Below are 17,934 nucleotides of genomic sequence, written 5' to 3' on the forward strand. Positions count from 1 at the left end.
AAACTACTTCAAGGAAATGAGAAGAAAATGTTTTTCAAACCATGAGTTGATGTCAACATGTAAGCCAGGAGGAGAAAACTGCCTCAATTTTTACAATTTCCCTCCAGTCCAGCTGTAAAGCCCCTTTATTAAACAAGAATCAACTATCACAAGAAGTCCCTCACAAAAACTTCATAACAGGAACTAGATAATAGTCATATCTAGAGATCATGTTTCTGAAGTTCACTGCAGGACAGTTTTCCTAAAGGGTACCTTCAATCCTATGTCCAAAGTAAAGAATAAATACCTGAAGTGATTGCTGTAATAAAATTATTCTAGATAACTGGGGTAAATTAAGTAGATTTGAAGAATGTGGATTTCTGATGCCAGTGCTAACATGTAAATGAATAAAGAATAATGAAGATGAAATTCGTGTAGTGTGTATTATATTTAAACAGCCAATATTTTATGTGAAGATATTTACCTAGGCATAATTGTTTGTACGTATAATTGCTTCTTATGGGAAACTCTTCTTCTAATAATGCAAAAGTGATTCTAACAGAAAGAGTAATTGAACATCACATGTTATATTTCATTGTGGGATACATAAATTAGCTTAAGGGAGCTGAAATGTCTTCATTAGCAAAGCCAGAATAACCTAATTTGCATTTCAGGTATAAAACATGCTTAATTATGCTTTATTAAAAAATCATTTTTCCCCCTTCAAAAGACCTCAATTTTAGAACATATTTCTGACTCTGATTCATAGCTCAGAGGGTGAAATTAACACTTTTCTTAATTGGCTTTGTTAGTTGAAACACATCTGATAACCATTTGCTTTGCTCAGAGCTACTAAGAAATGTGGCAAGGGAGGCAGGATATTTCTAAACAAAGCCTTCTGCCAAAAGCCAGGCAGAATTAGAAATCTTGTTTCATGCTCACTATCAAATAAAATGTGGAAGATGAATGATGTGAAAAAATCGTCCAAACTCCTTAGTAACAGTTAACTTCTCCCTAACCTTAGCAGTTAAAATAATATGCCATTTTACTTAGAGTCTGGGAAAAAAGTTCATTGGAGAGTGTAAAATGCCTTATAAATGAAAGAAAACTAGCAGCTCAGTAAAGCAGAGTGAAGACAGTTCCGTATATTCAACCGGAGAAAAAGCAGCAGAGAGGAAAAGAGCTGTATGCTGCAAGGCAGAGTCCCTGAGGCAGTGCAGGATGCACATGCTCCTGAGAGGGTGCTAGAGATGTGACAAGACAGCAGCGCTGCTGCCCTGTTCTGCATGTTTCACCTAGACAAAAACTATCTTAGCTCTTTCAAGAAAAATAGAATTTAAGCTCTCTAATTTCACTGTTTTGGTGTTTTGACTTTCTCTAAGTGTTCATAGCAAGTATGCAAGGTTAGGTATTGTTTTACTATATTTAATCCTAAAAGGTTGGAACTTAATTAAGTTATCATTTGAATACTTCATCATTTTAAGTATAAGATTTAGTTTAAAAATACCCAAATCCTGAAGAACATCAGTAAAAATCTGATTGCATGACTCATAACAAAGATACAAATTATGAAGAAGTACTCAGATGCAAATATTCCTTTTCTTCTTTTTTTTTTTAATCATAAGGACATTGAATATTTTTCTTTGAAAAGTTCTTTTATCACATTGCTCTTTTGTTCCTTCCAAGCATACTATAATCCTAACAAACAAGAGTACATGCATTTGGTCCTCAACACAACAACATAAAATTCCTTTTCATTCATCCAAAATCTAGTGCATTGAGCCTGTGAAGTTGACTGCAATGGATATAACTAACTTTTGTAGTTTGATTTATTATTATAAGGCCACAGAGTTTGTAGTTTCATTAAAGAAAAATGACAATAGAAATATTATTTTGCTAATGCAATTACAGAATGAACACCGTAGCTAACTTGCATCAAGAATTTGCTGAAGTCTGTGTAGATAGGAACTCCTCTAAACCCAAAACTAACAGAACTGTAATCCCTGTCCTCCTCTCTCACAGTAATTCCTCTGAGACACTATAAGTATAGAGAAAAAAAATTAAAATATTTCACATTTTATAGGAGAACTCAAAACCCCAGCCTCTTTATTTCTTTTCGTATCTGCTGCAAATTTCATTTTCTTGATATTTAGGAGTACTAAATATCAAGAAAATATCAGGATACTTAGGACAACTACATGCACATAGGTGGTTCAAGAGTAACAACTCAAATCCCCCTCAGAATTTTAAAACAGATAACAATGAAAATTAGGTGAAGCATTTACATGTAAAGAAAAAAGTGTAATAAAAACATTTGTTCCTCTTCAAAGATAAAAACATATTAATTACCTTTTTACTTCTTTGGCATCACTTGCAATGAAGAATCCTAAGGTACCTTCTTGAATCTTGACGTGGTTTCCAGGATTGATTAATATACTGCTCAGTGAAACAAGAACAAAACCAACAAAACAATAAGTTTATATTAATTTTAACTGAATCTTCCAAATTAGCTTTATTTGATTCTGTTATAGGGGACCCACTAGTTATGAAAGGCTGCAAGGAAATTTTAAGCCATTCTTCCTCAATATTTCCAATCAAATAAGTTTCACATGCTTTTTTACAAAAACTTTAGTTTGAGACAGTCAGATGCCTCTATTATAATTACATCATATAAGTGCTTATATCTGTTGTCTTAGCTTTTTGCTTTGAATATAGACTACACAAAATCCTCTCAGAAACGTGAAGTGTGAAGCTGAGCATTACTGTTTGCTTGCTCTGTCATGCAAAGTAGTGAGAAATTCACAATACAGTGATAAGGAAAGAACCATCAACCACCACTCAATAACAACAAAAAACATCACTTATGAAACTAAAGCCTGTGATGCAAATTTTTGTCAATTTCTAGTGAAATAGAAAGTTAATGGGACCCCTATCTGGACATATAATGTTATTGTTTAAAATAATAAATGCACACATACACTCAAGGGGAATGGTACAAGACAACCAGTCACGACAGCTGAAAAAACATAAAACGAATAGAAAATTTTTAAAACACTGCTATGCAGCCATGAAAGAACATAAATAACCCAACCACCATGACAGAAGAGCCTCAGCTAACTTTGACAAAGGAGCTGGTATCAACAAGTGAGGTATTCCATGTCTATGAAATATCTTCTTTATTTTCATAATAACTTAACCCTAGCCTTAGGTAAAGTGCTTTGTAAAGTACCCAGCTTTGAACAGACAGTTAAATATAAAGAAATTCTCCAGTAAGTCTTATCCATGTGCACTATATCTTAGCTTTCGACTCTCTAAAACTTAATAAAGCTTTTCAAAATCTTCCTCTTTTTGGACTTTTATTACAGCTTAAATCTTCTAACTCAAAATGAAGTAATGGTATGCATATGCAATTTAGAGTAAATAAAGACTATCAGGAATCCAAACACTTGTCCATCTAGCAAAAATTGATTTTAGGGAAGTACATATACACAAAAATAAATAAAGCACGATGCTGAACATACATTACTAAAATTTGAAGGTCCAAAGTCTTTCATGCTATTATCAGGAGGGAAAATGGATTTCGGTACATCTCTTATTCAATATGTTATTTATTCTCTTCACATTAGAAATATATTAGTAATATATCTGAAAGATTAATAATGTGCACATTGTTTTGTGTAATTTACATGCCTGCAAGGCCCTATAACAAGAATATGCAGGCAACAAAATAAAGTGCTCATGAGTTCAGAAGTAAAAGGTTGGTCATGAAGTCATATTTCAACCCCCATTATGTAGATCTTATGATACAATTCTTAATTTAATACCCACAAACTCCTTCCTTCTCACAGTCTGAAACTTCATTCAGTGGTGTTTTACTGCCATTACTTCAGGCATGGCTTAATGTAATTTATCTCTCTTTAAAATCAGCATCGTATTTTTTTTGTGTGTTTTTCTGCAGTGTTAATCACTACAACATGCTAAAGATTCACAAACACGTAATTTCTTTTACAGGAAGAATGAAGATATAGTATTACCCCTTTTTACAGAGGAGAGATTAAGTCACTATGAGATATAGTACTTATTAATTTGGGATGCCAACAGGGCAACCTTTTCTAAGTGTTTCGCATTGCATAGCTCCATATACATATTCTAGGAACTTCTGCTGTCGGAATGCTCAGCATTTCCAAAAGCCCAGCCTCTGATCCCCCAGATAATGAATATACTTAATCAGAGGTCAGCTGCAGAAGGTTTGGTTTAAATTATCATCTCCAGAGGCTGGAACAGAAATAAAATCTTCAAGAAAGCATCTACCTAGATATCCTTTCCTTTCCTTTCCTTCATTCACAGTTTCAAGCTTTGCAACAAATAAAAAGGTGAGGAGAACTACAGGAACTGGAAGGTATCATCACAGAAAGCAGGTTCATCTCCACAGCACACTTTACTAATATTTGCAAAAAATGAAATGTGATGGTATAAATAAGACCTGTATTACGCACACAGAAAAATGGGACAAAATAAAGTTACACAGCTAAACTAGTATCATCCATCATCAACTAATATCATCTAGAGTCATATCTAGTATTTCTTTGTTAGTGAATTGGGCCTAATGGCTGCAGTTGCAAGGAAAACTTCTACCTAATGCAGTTTTAAAATGTATGTTCACAGTTTTAAGACGGAATTAAACAGATAGGAGAAAAAAAAAAAAAAAAAAAAAAAAGAAACAACCAGATATGAATTTCTTCATATGAAACCAGTTACTCAGGTCAAAAACACATTGGAAAATCTTGCTTTCCTGTATAAGGTCTTGTCACTTGAACCCACAAAGTACTTACTAGCACTTGCAGAGTGCTATACTGGCCATCTTAATCTCCACCTTTCCTCCTCCCTGCCTGCTAGTGTGTAGTAACCAGCCATTACACTGAGAATTTAGATGCTAAACTCAAAAAATCTTCTATAGAGGCTAATCTCATGTATTATACTGTTCCTTATAAAATAGGAAAGGTCTTGCAGTATAGTTTGGGTTGGCTGTTTTTCTTAGGTACAAATGGGTACTGCTCTATCTGAAAAATACTTTTTATTTCCTTACTCGATTCTTAAGTCATATTAGTGTTACAGCTTTTCAGTGAAAATAGAAGAACACACTATTTACATAGATCCAGGTTGGTTTTTTTTCTCAATATAATTCTTGGACATAAATAAACCATACCAAAGAGTAAAAAAATCCTACCCAAACCTCAACAACCCAAACTCCAAACTGAGGTAACCACTAGATCTATAAATATTTATTTCTCATAACAAAACTTAAAATTTGATGAAGTAATAAGCAAATGAAGCAGTTCTTTAGAGATGCATGGAACATAGTCTTAAATTAGAAGTAACTGGCTTCATTTATGATGCAATGTATTGTGAGCAGGATTTTGTATCTCAAGGTTTTCTGAGACACATTAAATCAATTCACATGGGTCAGTGTACAGACTTTATTTTTGTCAGATCTTCATTCACGTATACCTCTTTTCACAAATACAGTGTATTTATAACCACAAAATATAGATGTGATCACAGTTAATGCAGTATGACCCCAGCAGCAAAATCTTCTGTTGGAAATGAAAATTAATTTGCCCCATCACTGCTACTGGCTAAGAGTTACAGCAAAAGCTCATAAAGCTTTGGGCTTATATACACACTGATATATAACCAGAGCAAAATCATGTGCAATTTCTACTGAGCTGTATGGATATATGAATATACTGCTTATTAAAGCTGCAACTGAATTATTTCTTATGACACCTACAGTGTCATTAGCTGAAGTTATGCTTTGATAAGCACTCACTCTAATATAAACAGCAAGGGAAAGGTTTTGAATTAAATAGAACATAGGGAACAAACAGCACAGAGAAAAACAAAACAATCTTTTGAGTATTCCAAGAAAAATGCATCCATCAGTTACTTAGAGATGCATGTGTTTTTTTAATATGAAAATAGGCATATATATCCCCAGAGTTGAGAATTGAAGTACATGGCAAACTAAATAGGAGTTTTAAGAGAGACAGCTTCAGATAATGTCTCATTTTTATCTATCTCAAAGGCTGCAAAGGAAAAGGGAAAAAGGACAGAAACTCGAGAGGTTTAATAGCAATATATATAGCTAATCCATAAGCATTCTGTGCCACACATCAGAAAAAATATTACTGAAAACGACACTGATTTCTCCAAATACATGTTTTTATCATGAAGCACAATTTGATTTTTTTATCTTCTAAATCATCTCATGAAATCAAGCAGGAAGGCAAAATACTTTAGAAGCTTGCAAGACCTTGATCAAACTTTGTAATTTTATAACATTTCTAGTTTAGGTTGCCTCAGAAAGTAATCAAGGAATAGCAAGCTCAAAAACATTTAGTCATAATTTCTTTAATGAATCCAGTTCTGGAAATACATTCCTAGGGTCATAACCTTTAATGACAGGGCTCACATGATTTCTTGCTCCTTCACACAAGAATGTTTAGGACACATGGCAATCAAAGCCATGTAAATTAAATATGATTTAACGTGTTCAATGGGAATTTAATGTCCGTCATCATCATAAACTTATGAGAAGTCAGTTCCATTAATTTTTGATAATATTACAATTAGGAAGCCACTTGTGGAATAGAATATGCACCCTGGAAACCTGTGTTTTACACTTATCTGCAAAAGTTACACCATTTGCTAAAGAAGGTTCACTTGGTGACTAGATGCAGGATCATGCACCTGAGAGCAATGAAAATGTCCCACACTGAAAATGTGGAAACCAGCCTTGAAGTCAGTTGGACTCTTACCACAGACTGAATCACAGAATAGTTTATGTTCAAAGAGACCTTTTAAGATCATCCAATTACAACTCTCATGTCATGGTCAGGGATACTTTTCGTTAGAACAGATTGTTCAAAGCTCCATCCAATCTGACAGTGAACACTTAAAGCACAGGGAAGAATCATGGATACTATCTACACAGCTAAAAATGAGTTCCCAGGCTGACAGAAGAATAAGCAGGTGAAACACAAATGGAAATCAGTGCACATTTGAGATGCACAGTTTCAAAAACAAAAAGAAAAATTCAAACGAGGTCACAGAAATTCTAGACAAATGTTTATGGTTTTCATTACATAGATTGTTCAATGAAAATTTCAGATAGGACATGATGACTTTTTTATATGACACTGGAGAATAGTTATCTGTTCATGTTTCACACTATGTGTTAATTTTGATCAACTTGCTTATGGGACTGTATCTTTCTGATGTTTTAAGTATACATTCTACCTTCAATAAAATACATGAAAATATCTGTTCATCCATTCTTATCTACTTGGAACTACTCCAGAACATGAGTGCTGCTCAATACCCTTTTTGGTAGTGCATGAATGACTGACTGCACAATACACCAATATTCTGACCTAGCTAAAGCATACCATATTATATCTTCCTTTAAAGCACTAAAAGTAAGCTAAGGTTTTCATTACTGATAGTGTATCTTCTATGGTTTTTTGAACTTAAAGATATTTGATGAAGAGCCTAATAATTGGAGACTTGAACTGTAAGACAACTTGTGAACTGACACTTTGGGGTAGGACTAATTCCCTCCAGATATTTATTTTTTACTCATTTCTGCTGCTAGGTTATTTTTGTCTCCTGCTTGCAAATATCACACATATTTCACTCAAATTATGTTTCTTGGTCTAAAACACTATTACAAAGTTACAGAAAGCTGATACAAGAATATTTAAAACATTACTTCTAGTAATTTATCAGCATACAAAAGATTTCAGTAGGAGATGAAAAACGTTCCCTGAAGTTTTCTGGAATATTCACCTATCTTCAAGGTGAACTACATGGAAAAAACAACCAGTCAGTGTCAGAGTCTGAACCATCATTAGGCAGTATTTACTGGTAGGCCACTTGTTAAGTGTCATGGCTCCACAATTTGCTTTGCATAGCTTGAAACTGAGCAGGCTTCCACTACTGCTGAAGTTGTGAATAGATGGAACTTCAAGCTCTTAATCTAGACATAGTAGCTGACTCTCAGGTGTGCATAACTGTCAGACTTCTCTGAGAGAAACAAAAGAGGAATCTTACTGACACGGAACAGGTGTGGAGAAGGTCTTTAAATTGAGCTGACAAAGGCATGTGGAGATGCCCAGCAAGTACAGCACAGCAAATAGGCAAGAGAAACAAAATTTTAGTAGCACTACATGAAGACTAAAAACTGAATGCATAGGTAAGGTCAACCAATAGAGACAGGGACCAGGAGAAGTCTTTTAAGGATTTTCCTTATCCATGCCTCTGTTATGAATAATTCCTGTTTGGTCTTACTTTCAGCTTTACATTTTAGACAGCACTAAAGGTGGGATTCATTTCATCTATTTTAAGATTGAATTCTAATGCATTCAAGAACTGTCTCTCTCTTCCCTTGCAATTATGGACTAAGTCTGGATAATTAACAGGAGATTAGACAATTAACATTTTGATTGATAAAGTCATGTGTGATGAAACCCATTATCAGTGACCAATTGAACAGTTCATTCCTGCATCAAAGAAACCTCTCTGATTTAGTAACCCTACTTCTTTTTTTGTTTGTTTGTTTGTTTTCAGCTGTATGACTACCCATGTGACTGCCACCACCCTATTCTAAAGAAAAAGACCAATTGTTGAATTAAACACAAACTTCAAAATTTGGCTAAATAAATGACAAAAGCTGTAACAATTCTGTCTTAAACCTTGTGGTAGATGTACTGTACCATTCCCCATGCAACTTAAACAGTAGCAATATCATCTAGTAATCAGGAAGATATAATATTGTTAAAGTACTATGAATACATTATCTAAAACAAAATTATGTGGTATTACTTACTATAGCTACCACAATTTTAAACCAGTTATTATTCTTGATTGCTTCATGCTATGCCCAGATAAAAAGTACCACTATTAGCATAATGGCCTTTTAAAACACACCATGTCATTCATCCAATTACAGAAGTAGTTGGAGACAGTATTTTTTATTTCAGGGTATGTTTTAAAGTGGAGTGTGAGCGTAGATGCACAAATCTCATAGTGGGAGTTGTGCACATACCAGTTTTCACACTAATTGTAACTCATAAGTATTGCTTCTTTCTTCTGGGCTCTATCACTGACATTAATTCATAATGCTCCATATTGCTCTATACAGCAAAATCTAGTAAGACATTAAAAAGAATACAAGGCAAAAGACACAGTGCACATTACATGCTACAGTATATTAAAGCTTAATTACTACAAGCATATAAAAGGTTGCTCCCAGGAATTAAGTTTTTTACAACAGCACCTACTAAGTCATGGTCTAAAGGATGTGCATGAGGTATTTTATTTGGGCATAGTCCAAACTACTTTAACAGTGATTGTGAACTCAATACACTTGAAAACAATTGAATTATTCCTTCTGGGTCCAGAAGTGATTAATTATCAGTACAGTGAGGCAGAACAATATACTTTATTCTGGGAGCAAGCAACTTCACTTGGTACAACACTTGTTCATATTGCTTATCATGCCAGCATTAACATGCCTTCACCACGAGATAAGATATACTTAAAAGCAAGAAGCAAAATAGAGGTGCAACAGCTGCAGATCCTTGGAGATGCTAAGTGTTGCAGTAACTTCTCTGCAGTTGGATCATATCAATAATGCCAAACTGACAGGAAGCCACCTCTCTTATCACATATCTACTCAGAAACTATAGGAAGATAAGACTAAAACTTAAATACGTACAACACATACAACATACACAACAGAACAGACATAGAAAATAGTTTGAAGAGTACGATGAAGAAGGAAATTGAAATGTCTGGACAATGAGAGCAGGTCCCCAAAGACCATCATTGACAGTCAGACAGACTGCTATAAGCAATTAGGGGAAAAAAAAAAAGCTGTCAGGGGAAGAGAGATGAGGAAAAACAAGGATGTGGAAGTGCATGCCTTATTTACTTCATCCAAACCAACAGCAGCATGATAGAATGTAGACTAGAGAGGGACTCACAGCATGGTACAGCAAAGACAATGCAAAACATGCCATCTCAAAAAAAAACCCCAAAGCTGACAAAAAATACATTCAGTAACATCTTCATAAATGAGTTAATAAATGTCATTAAAATGAATGTGACATATAATACAAACTATCCATGGCACTTTCACTGGAACAGTACAATAGCTTTAATGAGTACTGTATTATGAGTAACAAGACTCAAAACAAGACTAGAAATGCAAAGAATCAGGTATTTGGTTGTTGTTAATGGAAGATGAGACTGCAAGAGAACATGAACTACTGTATTGTAAAACATTTTTTGAAGGAAGACTCTGGGGAAAGAAGGACATCGATGAACGTGTGAATATGAAAACAATATGGCAGCACAAGGGCTGGTAAAGACGAAATATACATCGCCATGATACAATCAAAATGAGGACAGGAGATATTAACAGTAAAATCTGCTTTTCAAATGCAACAATCTGATACACCAATGACTCCACAAAGGGGAAAAAAAGCCTAAAAAAACTAGTCCTGTTTTATTTCATACTTCCTGCAAAGAAGTTAGTGCGTGAGTCACAAGAAACATTGGAGAGACAAAATGCTGTTCTCTCTCTCCTTTTTGAGATTGGGGGCTCATATATAAATATACACACAGATATATATATATATACACACACACATAGATGAATATTTATAGGTATATATGTGTGTGTATATACAGAGAAAGATAGACAAAGCTGTTATCTTCCTGTGTTCTTGGCAAGGAATTAGTCCTGAAGTTAGAAGGAGTGAAGGTAGGATTGAGGTTGGAAGGAAAGGTAACGAAGAGGGCATACCGCTTTCGGCTTCTGCAAACGACAAGAAAAAAATTGCAAATCAAACACTTTGATAAGAAATCAACTGACACCAAAGCAAAAGCAAAAAAACCCTTTGTTTAAAAGACTTCAAGGCTTAAAGGTTTTTCTGCTGAGAATGAGAACAAATATATGGAAAGACAAAGAGAAAATTTTACAAGAGGAGCATAAATGGGGAGCAGGAGGGAAGAGTCCTGGTTAGGCTTTCCTTCTTGCTTAGTTATGTAGACTAAAAATACAGGGGAAAAAGGAAGGCAGCAATCTCTCTAAAAGGGATTTCAGATGAGGAGTTTGAATGTCTGAATTTTGAACTGTTACTTTTTGCTATATATTTAACACTGAGATATTTTCAGGTTCATGTTTTCCATGTTTTTCTACAAAAAAGCAAAACCTCTCAAAATGAGTAGAGAGAATTTTTTAAGTGATAGTATTTGGCTTGCATCAGGGAGACAAAAAATCATTTAAGTGCTTCCTGTTCTTAATCACAGATTACAACACTCCCAGAAATCAAGTAGATATGAAGGAATGGTTAACTCATTTCGTGAGCTGGAGTTACTGGAGTGCAGATTTTAGTAGCTGGTCAGAAACACTCAAAATTGAGATTTGTTAACTCAGAGATTTCTTTAATAGCTGAGAAATAATTTAAACATTATCAAATAGAAATGCAAAGGTTGAAAAAACATGTAATCATGGGGTTTTTAAAATTAATCTTTAAGATACCTTGATGAGAAGCAGTTGCCTAAAAAGATAAACATACTCTAGATAGTCTATCCATTATATAAGAACTAATGTGCATTTATCATATTTATAACTGTATTACTTATATTTAAACTTGAATATCTGCTTTTAAACAATCCTGTAAAATCATAATTGTTATTAATTACCTACCTAAACTGACAAAATTTGTTATCAAGGTATGCTTTCTGTTTTGTGTGGCTTTATTAGTAGTCAGGAAAAAATAAGAAAAAAAACATCTGCAGGCAGGAAGCTCAGCTGCCACTAACATGTAGAGCAATATTAGCTTGGATAGAATTCTGATAATTTTCAATTACTACTGTTTTCAAATTCCCTACAGTAGAGTTAACAGAATTTGACTGTAAATCAGAAAAGTTTAAAAAACTAGAATCTAGATAACTGCCTGAACAAAAAAAACCACGAGGAGGTAAATTAGTATTTATGCCATTCTACATCTAATGAAGATGTTAACAGTCAAATAAAAGTCTGCCATTCAGTGGGATGGGACTAGTATTTATCCTTAAGACTGAATTGAAAATTTAAAGAAAGGATTAGGAAATTTAGAATGCTCCCACCTTACTACTGTTTAGAGCTGCATACACTCCTGAATCTTATTCACTGCTTTAGCTCTGAGTGCAAAGTGATGAAGGGAAATGAAACTAATCTTAACAGGAAACTCCCTGGCAAGTAAAAAATCTGATACATAATATAATGATATTGACATTTTATTATGACTAGTAACAAAAATTAAACAGTTGGAAATAAGATCTTCTTTAAGCAGAGGAAGAATGCTTTGAAAATTTCCTCTGCTTCTGAAAATACTGTTTCAAGATCTGTCTCAGCTATGGCAGGAAGTATTAGCTCTTAATAAAATCATGTTCGAAATTTTTTGTTATATTTAACTGTTTCTCTAAATTTTAAATGATATAAAACTTCTTCTGTAACAGTTTTAAAAAATATGAATGCAAAGTATAACTATAAAAAAAATAATCATGTATCTACTTTTCATCTCTCTCATAAAGACTGAAAGCTTAAAAGAATATCCATCGTTAGTTCCCACTTCACCATTATGAAGAATTACCAGGAAGAAATTTGGATATGAGCAGAAGAAAATATTTCCAATGTCAGCATCAACAAAGATAATTGAAAAATGACAAATTTACATTGTTCAAAAAGAGCTTGTGCTTCTAAGCTATCTTATTCTTTTATTTTAATTCCCCACCTTTTCATTTAATAAGATGCATGGAAATGCAAGTATACTTAGGAGGTGAGAAATTGAAGTTTTGTTGCATTGCCTTTCTGGTTTGACTAAAGGATCAGAAAATCACAAATATTTGAGTTGAAGAGCACAGTAACAAGTAGAATAACAAAGATATGCTGCAGGCAGCTCTGTGATAGATCAAACAGTGACTGTGAAATTATCACTGTTTAATAAAATCAGCAGATATTACTGTGGATCAGGGTTATAAGAAAATGTGACTATCTACCTTATATGCCCTCCTCTTGTTACATACATATTCAACAAATCCAGCTGTTAATATCCCCTTGTTAGTATTGCTTCCTGCAATTTTAGGCTCTTTTTTTTCCCTACTATAATATTTATTGCAAACTGTTACCTGTGTGGCTTTAAGTGAGAAATATATGATTTTATCACACTGTGTTACTTTTTGTGGGATCCTCTGCATCACCTTTTGACTAAGAACTCAATCCAACTCCCACTGAAGTTAATGCAAAGAATGATATGGAAGCCAAGAACAATCTGTTATTACTGCAAAAGACTGCAATATTAGCACTTATGCAAGTAAATGACAACTGAGGTAATGGTAATATGAAGTTGGCCAATAATTGTTAGGAGAAAAACAGAAAGAAAATATTTCTTAATACTGAAGACACAAAATCTGGTAAATTGTTCCACTGCTGTTACTATCATATTTTCCGTTTTTCTAGCAAGATATTGAATTGTTCATAGACAGAAGAATATCTTGTTTGCTTTACAGTAGCTAATGCAGAATGAGATATTTCAATGGAAGAGTATTTAAGAGTCCAAACTAGCTAAATACAGCATAAAAAAATCTGACAGTAAAAAAAAGGATTTCTTAATCAGCATAGTGTGAACAAAAATGATATTCAATAGTATATACACCACATTTCATTTTATAACATATGGAAGAATCCAGAAAAATCAACTATTGGGCATGGGAATACTCATAAATAGTTGTAACACTGCTTTTTCCATGTCAAATGTTTAACACAGGTTTTATAGATTCTTTTATTAAAGAAAAATTATGAAAGTTAATACTAAGTATTAAACTTTCAAAACCCCAGAAACTGTACCAAGAGTTCAATTGAAAGAATTGGTTCTCCTGTGAGAAGAAGCAATTGTCCTCAAAAGTGCTGTTTGGCCACTAAAAGGTAATTAGTGGCCAAAAAGATGAACTAGTATGTATCACTCCAGGTTTACTACAAAGAGGAAAATCAAACTCCTCTCAGACTCAGTGTTGTGATATTTTTATTATATGACCCTCCATATGTTGCAGAGAACATTTATAACATTTTTGTTACATAGAAATGAATATTGTTTGAAGCACTGATGGACAAGTTGATGGAAGATTGACTCCAATGTTCAATCAGGTCTCTGTGAACCTCTGCACCAAAAAAAAAGCTTTAAACACTTCCCATCTGGGAATTTGTACTAAAAATAATGATTTTTTAAATTTCTTTTTGGTTGATGAAAGTGGCCAGCCAATTGTTAATTTCAAGGCTAAATTATTCTGGTTTCATGTCATTCATGTAAGTTTTGTCAGAGCACATACCATTTAAATATTATGTTTATCCTTTATTTGTTTATCCTGTAGAGTATCTAAATTGTTTCTCCCAAACTTATTTAAATGAAATTCGTATTTTGAGATTACACGTAGCCATAACAAATTTTGATATCACATCTGTTTTCCACTTTTCTCTTTAAAGTAGTGTAAGCTGGACCTCGGATTAAAAGTGATACACTATTAACACAAAAATTGTAAGCTTTTCCATACGTAAAATCACTCCTGGAGATGAGACATACGTACTACTGCCCTTTTTAATTAAACATTATCATTGCATTAATTTTAGGGAGGAAGAGGGCAGAAGTAAGTCCCTTTCAGTCCTAAGTGAAATGCTGCAAGGCAATGGCATGCTAATTACATTCTGAAACGTTTCAAAGATTAGCTATGTTCATTCTGAAAAAAAATAAGCAGGCAGAATTCTTGGCAGTGCATTCGAGAACTTCCAAAGTTGGCGGCATTGGACGTACCTGCTTTCGCGTTTTTCCGACTTGTATTCTATGGCTATCATTAAGAGCTTCAGTTTCGCAAACACCAGTCTGCAGGAAGAGAAGAGGCCAGGAGTCAGTCCCTTTTCACAACCAATACCACACAAGGACTAGTGGCTGTTCCCACCACTAGGCTGAGTGTCAATCCAGAGATGTACTGGCTTCATTAGGAAAATTTGAGGGTAGAGAATGGTAGGCCTAGAACCCGGGTGAAGATTAGCCTTGCATTACTAAACATTAGAAGGCTCTGCACTAGTGGGAGACAGACTGGTTAGCTTATCTTCAATCAACATCATCCACACCAGGTCCAGCAATAACCAAGGACACAGGATGCTAGGAACTACATTTGCATATTGAAAATATATTGGTTGGAACATGTTCACGCAGTACAGACAGGTGGAGTTATAAATAGAGCTCGCAGACAGATAATAACTTCTGTTTTTGTCTAATTCTTCACCCTAGTGTTGACATGAAAAGCTTGAAATTCTTCAGCAATACTGAGTGTCCCATCCTCACTGTCTCTGCACGCTCTTTGTTATCCAGACTGTATGGCAGCCTATTTACAAAAGAATCACATTCCTAGACTTGCATTTATGACAAATAACCTGAGGAAGCAGAACATTTCACTTAATTTCAGACTTTTAAAATGTCATTGACTGCATGAATTTTAAAAGCTACGCTGCAAAGCCTGTTCTCAAAGTGTATATTTCACAGGTAGCTGAATACACCAAGCCTATCCACTGATTCAATTTCCCGTTCACAGACCAATGCAATGGACATTGTGCTGTCCTTGTCCTTCAGTACTTCAAGAAACTGAGCAGTCGGTTCTTACAGCAATGAAAATAATTATGCAGTAAACTCATTAATAAGTAACACTACATTTTAATTTTCAATGTGCTATTAGTGTGTTGGAAAATTTGAGATAAATCTTTCTGCTTCACTTAAACAAGCTAACACTGTTTGCTAATGTTTCAGATAACCAAATGCTTGAGGAGAGCTCCAAAGTTTAGACATGTTTCTAAATCTCTATAAGCACCCTTTCGTTATTGATTATTTTATCTCCATTCTACCAGCACAAATAAATGAATGTCAGCTTTATGTCAAATACAGTCTCAGTCACATCTTCCTACAACTCATATAGAAACTTGACACATTTAAAACGGTTTGGTGTAGAGATTTAATTTTCATTACTGTAGCTAGTGTTAACAGCACAAGCTACCACTCATTCTATACATAACACACATTTCTGAATTATGCTATGAGATTTCCTGTTTCAAGAAATCCACGTAAGTTTTTGTACCTATTGTAAAAAACTTTTCCCCTCAACACAGTTTGGCTGACATGGTAGAAGGATGAATTGAGAAGCCCTTAACTTTACCAGCAAATTGAAGACAGGGCTCTCTCACAGCTACATCCCAGACAATTTCTAAATGGATAATATTTGTCTAACAGTTGTTTCCCCCTCATTCTTATGCCATGTTTTTGTTCCTGTAAAAATTGGAAAAGGTGGGGGAATTAGAGGAGTGTAAACATACTCATCCTCCTTCACATAAGAGATGGTATTTTACTTCTTCTCTATTTCCTCATCTAAGAATGGAGTCTTCAGAAGTTTTTCTGTTAACTAGTTTGACACCAAGCTCATCCAAGTAGGGTCGGTTTCTTTTTTTTTTATGCATTTGCACAGTCCCTAGCAAAAGCTGTCCACAGCCCTTGTGGTGACCTTTCAGTATGGCTGGAATGGAGAGCAATGCCAGCCAAAGAGGAAATGTGTGTGTGTTAAACTAACCTGATTATGTGGACTTAGTACTTATACAAATCTTATGCTTACAAATCTCTCACTCACAGACTCATTCTAGGATAAATACCAGCATTTTTCAGTCTCCAGAAATGAGGCTGATGCATGGCTTCCACTATGGTTATGTACTATGTGCTTCCTTCTCATCTGAGTAGACATATCTTCTCTGACGTACTTCACTTGTTGCAAGTGGTTTGCAACCACTTCCACAGAGCTCTGGGTGCTACACTGCTTATATGACTTCACGACATGTTTAAATTAATGAATAGTTTCCCTGGAATGGAACACAAGCCAAGATGGTCATGCTGACCACCACTATTCAAAGAATGGGAATATTAGAAAAATAACAAGATAGTACTTGTGAGTAAATAACTCAATTTAAAAATATTATTGATGAGTTTATTCAATACCAAAAACATTTATGCTTTCATTTAAAATCACTTAATTACAAATCTCTCCTCAAACCAGGCACTACAATGTTTCAGATACTTTCATGCAGTGATTGCTTTAATGTTAATTTTATTAGACATCATCTGATGTAGCAACATCAGGACTTTAGCAGAGTGAAAAGGTCTCATGCAAAAAAATTTGGTTTCTTTTGCAAGAAGGGAAACACTTCTGTATATTAAATGTATTTCTACTTACTCACAAACTGCAGGGAAGGACAAACCCACAAAGGCACTAGACAGATATTCTGTATACATTTCATTTGCAACTCCTTCCAGGTAGTATTTCTGCCACGTATCCTCCTCAATCTAAAACCAAAGAAACAGATGCAGAGTTCTGAGTAAAAATCACAGCTTTCTTTGAAATTTACAAACAACTGTTTAAACATGATTCAGATTTAAACACGTCAGTCAGTATGCTGTTATGGCAACTAACGTCACTTATTTTTAAGGGATTTTCTAGAATGCAGAACAAAAACCCCTATAACAGAGTCCTTGCAGTAGGTAAATCAAGTATCATACGCAAAAATAATACACTGAATTCTTATCAAGCACACTGAGTATGGGGTGAAATAAAGCTGTAGAGAGCATGAGATAAAAAAGTTTCCCAATTGTCTCTTTTTATAAATAATAGAATCACAGAACGTTAAGGATCACCTAGTTCCAGGCCTTCCTGCCATGGGAAGGACAGGTCTCACTAGACTAGGTTGCTTAAGGTGTTTTCCAACCTGGCCATGAACACTGCCCAAACTGGGGCATCCACAGCCACCCTGGGCAACCT

General features: G+C 34.5%; 1 protein-coding gene across 14 annotated transcripts in view; it reads right to left on the bottom strand.

The window, feature by feature from the left end:
- Positions 1–17,934, bottom strand: part of KCNMA1 (potassium calcium-activated channel subfamily M alpha 1) — a 427,658-nt gene that overhangs the window by 102,940 nt on the left and 306,784 nt on the right. For 10 of the 14 annotated variants that reach the window (XM_066191493.1, XM_066191492.1, XM_066191496.1 and 7 more), the window contains 3 exons: positions 17,353–17,462; positions 14,895–14,963; positions 2,329–2,415 (listed from right to left, as the gene is read on the bottom strand). In XM_066191493.1, the coding sequence (XP_066047590.1) occupies positions 2,329–2,415; positions 14,895–14,963; positions 17,353–17,462 (266 nt within the window). Of the gene's footprint in view, positions 1–2,328; positions 2,416–10,849; positions 10,862–14,894; positions 14,964–17,352; positions 17,463–17,934 lie in introns of all 14 variants that reach the window. The other 4 variants (XM_066191499.1, XM_066191501.1, XM_066191500.1 and 1 more) reach the window with 1 other exon arrangement.

This window comes from Chamaea fasciata, unplaced genomic scaffold (assembly GCF_029207755.1).
Source record: "Chamaea fasciata isolate MVZ Bird 193981 ecotype frontalis unplaced genomic scaffold, bChaFas1.0.hap1 SCAF_9, whole genome shotgun sequence".
Taxonomy (NCBI): domain Eukaryota; kingdom Metazoa; phylum Chordata; class Aves; order Passeriformes; family Sylviidae; genus Chamaea; species Chamaea fasciata.